This window comes from Cariama cristata, unplaced genomic scaffold, assembly GCF_000690535.1.
Source record: "Cariama cristata isolate BGI_N322 unplaced genomic scaffold, ASM69053v1 scaffold13919, whole genome shotgun sequence".
Classification (NCBI taxonomy): domain Eukaryota; kingdom Metazoa; phylum Chordata; class Aves; order Cariamiformes; family Cariamidae; genus Cariama; species Cariama cristata.
In genome coordinates this window covers 1-6,763 of record NW_009635323.1, presented here as the reverse complement: position 1 = coordinate 6,763, position 6,763 = coordinate 1, and the positions used below count along the sequence as shown (strand labels likewise).

The following is a 6,763-nucleotide window of genomic DNA, read 5'->3' as shown; positions in this document are numbered from 1 at the left end:
GGTATGACGTGGATGGGAAGGAATACCTCTTTGGTCAGTTTTTGGTCACCTGTCCCATCCGCACTTTGCTACAGGTGCAACCCTGTTGCGTCTTTTCGGTTGTGGAACATAAAACAGCAAAAGTGACCTTGGTTCGCACAGAAATAAGTATAAACAGGAGCCTGTCTGCATGCTAATCCTACCGTTATTCTAGTAACGACTATAAACATCAAGAGTTATCAATTCTGAAAGCAAGACACTGTCTGAAAAACATGTAGCTAACTTCAGAAAGTGCAGTTACTTAGAAGAAACTTAACTGAAAGAAAAATCTACTAAAATGAGAAATGGTCCTGTTTTAGCCAAACCAGGACAATGCTTTAAGTGAGAGACTGAAGAGAAACCTCATGTTTTTATCAGTTCATGGAATCACTTTTTTAATGCTGGAGGGCTTCTGTTTCAATAGTGATACACTCTGCAAACATTAAAATCTTAAATCATGGAATATTTGGGTAGCTTGTCACATAATGATGGATTTATGGATTTGTCTGAAAAATAAGTCAATCTAGTGTTGTTTGTTCATGTATTTCTCTTTTTTTTTCCCTTTCTTTTTTTGGTAGGCCTTTTCTGTTGTTTCAAAGCTGCTGTCTCAGCGTAAACTTGACCTGCTGGATGAACTTGTGTCAGCAGAGGTAAATGCTTTCCATCTCTTATTCTAGCAATTGATTTTCCATTATGAAGCGACATGCGTTCAGCCTGTCATTATCTACAAATACTGCCAGTTTGGTTTAGTTTGGGAAAAACAGCATAACACAGAACAGGGCGATTGTTTGTCCTGCAGCTTTTTGATGTTTAATTTCAAGGCATGAAACAATTTAAAATTACTCTATTTAAAAAAAGAAAATATTCTTGCCATTGAGCATAAGGACCAATTGCCAAAATGATTACTGGTGTACCAGAAAGGATTGAAAGGGCAGTGGGTTCTGGATGGCAGGCGGAATTGCATACTTCTGTTGGTGTAGGCAGATAGCTGACATTTTTGGTCTGTGCACCAGAATTCAGATGAAGAAAGGAACTGGTTTGTGCTCATCCCTGCTGCACTAATACATTCCCACTCCCGAGCAGATCTTACAGCCAATTACTGGTTTTGTCTGGAAGGCCTCAGTCTTGTGTCGTGGTCTCAGGGATATGACTGACCTGACTATTTAAACATTGGTGCTCTATGTTCTGTGTTTTTATTAATTTTTAAGTGCTGAAGTTGTCTTGGCCTTCCCAGGGGACGGAGGTAGCAGATGCATCAGAGTCAAGTGGAGGAGATACTTCAGGTCTATGTTTGCCTTGTTACTGGATGTCAGCTTGGCCTGCCCTATTGCCATCCATGCCTTTGCAGCAAAAATTTTGATGCTGTTCTAGTTCATCCCCCCTGGACAGTGTTGCTCCTCTCTCTGAGCAGAGATAGCAATAAAATGTGAGTTTGTTTTCTTATGGTTGCTTTGAAAGAGCATCTCTTCTTCCTCTGCTCACCTTAAATTCTTCAGGTGATCAGGTTAACATTGATCCAGAGACCTCAGGTAGCCACAGGATGTAGTGGATGAGGCTGTGATACGACACTACTTTGTTGTTGCTTTGGCCAGTGAACTTTGTACCTGCAAAATGTACTAGAAAACGATGTCTTCTACTGAAGATCGCCTCTTGCTTCTGTGTGACCTCTGGATTTGTTTGTTATTCAAAAATGGCAGTGTGAGTTAAAAATAAGTGCTGCACAGCTTCATCCTTCCTTGTGACTGTCTTTCTCATGCGGTGTTTGAGGTGATGCCTCTGTTCAGTTCGTGCACCACACCCTTCTTCTACTTAACACAGCTGTGTAGGTCTTAGGATACTCAAATACTATGGATATGAATGTGAATGGGAACTTAAGTCCCAGAGCAATGATTTTTCAGTCTTTTCCACTTTGCAAGTGTTTAAACTTTTTCTAATGGGAATGCGGATCACAAAATGGCAAAGATAAACGTAGTGGTAATGGAACTGATTTTCAAAGAAACCTGTGAAAGATAACTAAGAAATAATTGAATCAGAAGCTAAGGAATATACACATAGTGAGAAATCAGCAGTGAGCCGGCAGAGTGTAATTATGATTGTGGAAGCAAGCTGAACTGGTATTTTCTGGGCTTACATGCTTTGCTTTGCAACTTCTGTTTTGACAGTACCTTTTATAAACATTTTTTAAAATACTTGGTTTTCATTAGTTTGAGCAGTAAATGGATCTTCTTTAATATCACTGAATTAGGGTTGAATTTGGGAGTGACCAAACTTCCCAGTGCTTTTTCACTTCTGCAATGGTGTATGTTATACAAACGTTTCAGGGATATAGCTCATTTTATTAACTGCAGTAGAAAAGATTATTACTTCAATTTCCTAATGAAAAGCTAAGTGACAGTTTTTCTGAATTTAGGTGCTTCAGGTGCTGAAGGAAAAGATTTCTTTGCTCCCTGACAACCACAGGGATGCTTTAGCAGCTGACATTGATGCAATCATGTACACAACAGAAGGAGATGTTCGCATTTACTATGATGATGATGGTACGTTTAGAATTCTAAAACATTTCAGCAATGGACAGTCTTATTTCCTGGTTTTGCTACTAAGCAGGGATTCTTCTTACAGATGTGTTTTTTTGAATACTGTTTCTCCTTGTTTTTCTGTTCATAGTTAATATGTATATAATTCCTTGATTTCCTTTTAGATCTGAGAGATTATTCTTAATAAATCATGGTACTGTTTTGACTTCTGTTTAGGTTTTGCTTATTCCTCCTCTTTTGTAATTTCAGACCACTCAAAAACAATTATTCTACTATATGCAGAAAACTGTTTGCCTCAGCAACGAAAATATATCTTCCAAGAAGAACAGTGAAGGCTGGATAATGAAATAGATTTTGCTGTCTTCACTTCTATTGTGTTTTCATGAAATATACTTTGTTCTGGGAGTCCTTCATTATGTTGTTTGGCTTTTTTTAAGCTAGTGATGAGCTCAAATGAGTTTTTCTTCCAGGTGAATACCAGCATTATGTGTTCAGTTCACTATCAGACACAGTTGAGATGGTTTATAGTCTAACCATGGGTGTTCCAGTGAGCATTTCAAATTGTCAGACCCAGTGAGCTTTTTTCCTCTTTTGGGAGATACGGATGGGTTTTCTTCCTCTTAGGTTGCTCCTGAGTTTCAACTACTCTACATACTTTTGTAGTATCAATAGTTGGCTTTGGACCTTGTGCTAACTATCTTTTTTCCATATGCTTTGATTATGTACAATTCTTGCAACACTCATGATAAAATACATACCTTTACAGAATCAGAGAATCAATTTGATTGGAAGAGACCTCCGGGATCATCGAGTCCAACCTTTGCTCTAACACCGCCATGTCAACTAGACCATGGCACTAAATGCCACGTCCAGTCTTTTCTTAAAGACCCCCAGGGATGGTGACTCCACCACCTCCCTGGGCAGCCCATTCCAATGCCTAACGACCCTTTCTGTGAAGAAAGGCCTCCTCATTTCTAGCCTGAACTTCCCCTGGCACAGTCGCAGACTATGCCCTCTTGTCCTGTCACAAGTTGCCTGGGAGAAGAGGCTGACCCCCACCTCGCTACACGCTCCTTTCAGGTAGTTGTAGAGAGTGATCAGGTCTCCCCTCAGCCTCCTCTTCTCCAGGCTAGGCAACCCCAGCTCCCTCAGCTGCTCCCCATCAGACTTGTGCTCCCGACCCTTCACCAGCTTCATTGCCCTTCTCTGGACTCGCTGCAGCACCTCAACATCTTTCTTGAAATGCAGGGCTCAGAACTGGACACTAGTCGAGGTGTGGCCTCACCGGTGCCAAGTACAGGGGGATGATCACTTCCTACAGAGTGTACTTTTATTGTTGCTAAACAGCATGAATATGCCTTTAAATAGCTTTATCATTCATTATTCTGTCATGCATTCTTTATGTCTGAAGTCAGCTGCCCTTCCAGGGTCTCACTAGAATATTTGCTAGGTAGCAAATAGGAGTATTTGACCAATGAGAAACATGAGATCTACCTTACGCTTTGATTTATTTCCAACAGGAAGAAAATTTGTTAGCATCCTGATGCGTTTCTGGTATCTGAATGATGCTAACCTACCTGATGAAGTGCCAGGTGAAACCAAAGTTTTCCAGATTGTGTTTGGAGATGAAAGCACAAAAGAAAAAAGACATCTTTTAACAGCAAACTATGAGTAAGTTTACTTGTCTCTCTTTTTTTTTTTTTTTTTTTTTCTGTGTGTACATGCGCTAGCTGTATAAAAGCAGTTTGGGAACTGAAAGCATTCACAATGTGCCAGTGCAGAACTCGATATGTTTTAATTGACTTTGATTCTAAGTTAGTTCTCGTCCAGCTTTCCAGTTTTCATGCTAGGGCCAAATTTTTTAAATACTCCTTAAAGTCATTATGTTACTACCTTGCTTCTGAGTTGGCATTAATGGGAACTCCTCTATCAGGAAGAGCAATAGTTGGAGCATTGAATGAGGTTTCTGATCCTTTCCTATACTGCTCCTGCAGCTTTCAGGACATAGGCCAATATCAGTTCTTGTTTCCCATTTCTTGTAGCACAGCTAACAGCAATGCAGTCAAGCCAAGCAGTCAAGTGTGGTGTTGTTGACTTTTCACTTCCTGCACGAAAGTCAGAACTGCAATTAGCTGAAAAAGTAGCTCATAAAAGAGGAAATTATTTAGCTAAACACTTTCTGCAGAAATGCAGAACAAAGCAAGGATCGCCTGGTGTTCAGATAATTCATGCCACTCAAATATAATCCAAGCCCTCAAAGCACACATTAGGTAGATGGATTTTCATAAGGATGCTTGTAAATAATGTCTGTGTTAGTGTACTGATGTCAGAGCAGTGCAGAAATACCTGCACAGTTGGCAAAATGTACTGAAAATAACTTTCTCAGAAGTTGGGAGAAGTGAGGATTTTTGTGTGAGAAATGCAATACAATCGATGACTGCTACACCCACGTTTGAAATGGAGAGACTATGGGGTCTAGTTGATGAGGAACTCTGAAACAAAGGAAGCACTTTGAGGACACCACTGCTTTTTGCCTGGTGGCATTTTTGTGGATCCATCCCTTAGCTGAATTTGGCATCTTCCATAGAGTTGAAGGCTTCTGAGGCTCCATTAACCTCAAGAGCCTTCCCTTAAAGCTCTAAATACCTTCCTAATCCCCAGCAGAGAGATATTTGCAAGTATGCGTTCCTTCTGCTGTTCACAGTGCTAACCTAAATTCAAGTGTGCAAAGATACTACAGGTCTTGTAAGCCTAGTGTTAAGTATTTGGGTGTCTGGAGAAGACAGTTTCCAGGAGTGGAAATGTAATGTAATTGCAAAGTAATGAAGTTATACTGCTCTTGTCCACAACGTGCAGGTTACTTGGTAGCATAAATATTCAGCTTGAAGCTCAGAGTTATCTTTAGATTACAAGCAGTCAAAACTGACATGCTCAGAGACGAAGGCGTTAATCACTACAAAAGGAAGGCTCTTTGAAAATAAGGGTGGATGTTTTCATTTTCCTATCAACAACTGGAATATTCTTTCAGGGAGTTTCAGTATTAGCTGTTAGCTTGATCTTTGATGTATTTCTGGAAATACATTACTTTAAATTTAAAGTATAGTTCAGTAAAAATGAAAATTTTGAGGTAGAATGCATAGCATGTGATTTCTCTTTATAATGCAGTTACCATCCTATTAAATGAAACCCTTTATTCAGAGATGAAGATCTGCTGCAAAGCAGTATTGATAGCTACTGCTATGAAAACTGAGTGGTTTCTTGCTATCAGGGTCTTTACTGTTGGTGCTTTATCCTGTCCTGATCTGAACTAAAACACTCTGAAGTCAGTGCACTTTGTTTCTTACTATAGAATTAATTTTGATGTTCCATTTTCGGGCATAAGCATCAGAGTCTAAGGAGCTTTTACAGGAATAACTTTGAAGGAAAATATTTCTTCATGATTTCCTGTTGCTATTTAAGGGTCAGGTAGATTTTAACAACTCTTCACTTACTGTCTTTCCTTTCCAGGTTCCAAAGGGAATTTACAGAAGGAGCAAAACCAGACTGGACAATTACACGGATTGAACATCCAAGGCTATTAGAATAAATGCCTTCTACAGTCTTTTTATGTACCATTGTAAATGTTCTGGTGTAATAAATATCAGACTTTTTTTGGTCTCTTTTTTCCCTTCCTGCCGCCTTCTCCGAAAGAGGGACAAATTTTGTATGTTTGATTTCCCAAAATTCTTTCTGAAACTTGCAGTATGCTGCAGGATTACAATAAAGCCTTTTCCCTGGAACAGGCTAGTACAAGTGTAATTGGTAGTAATGCTCATCCAAGGCATTTACACAGCACCGATTCACTCAGGCCGATATTACGGGTATGTCACCTTTTTACATTCTGAGAATAAACCATACTGCTTGAATATAAACAACACTTTCATGGCTGATGGCCCCTCTGAGTTATTTTCCTATGTTTCTTTTTTCCTTAGGGACTGTACAATATATAACTGAATTATATGCAAGATGAAATAGAGATAGATGGACTTCTTAGGTTGTCTAGTCTCAGCAGTTCATTTTGAGGTAATCTTACTTTTGAATATGTTTGAGATTAAGAAAGTTAGAGCCATTATCAGTATTTGGTACAGGATTGGAGTAAGAAAAAGCTTTTAGTGTTGCAGTGGGAAAATGGATCAAAGATAGATACATATATATATATATATGTAATAAAT

The 6,763-nt window shown here is 39.2% G+C and overlaps 1 protein-coding gene across 1 annotated transcript; it reads left to right on the top strand.

The window, feature by feature from the left end:
- Positions 1–596: 596 nt before the first annotated feature.
- LOC104156338 (chromosome unknown open reading frame, human C2orf47) lies at positions 597–6,491 on the top strand (the record flags this gene model as incomplete). Its single annotated transcript, XM_009707495.1, has 4 exons — positions 597–668; positions 2,429–2,555; positions 4,073–4,223; positions 6,060–6,491. Coding segments are annotated over 4 exons (429 nt in total), but the record flags the coding sequence as incomplete, so codon positions are not given.
- Positions 6,492–6,763: the final 272 nt, after the last annotated feature.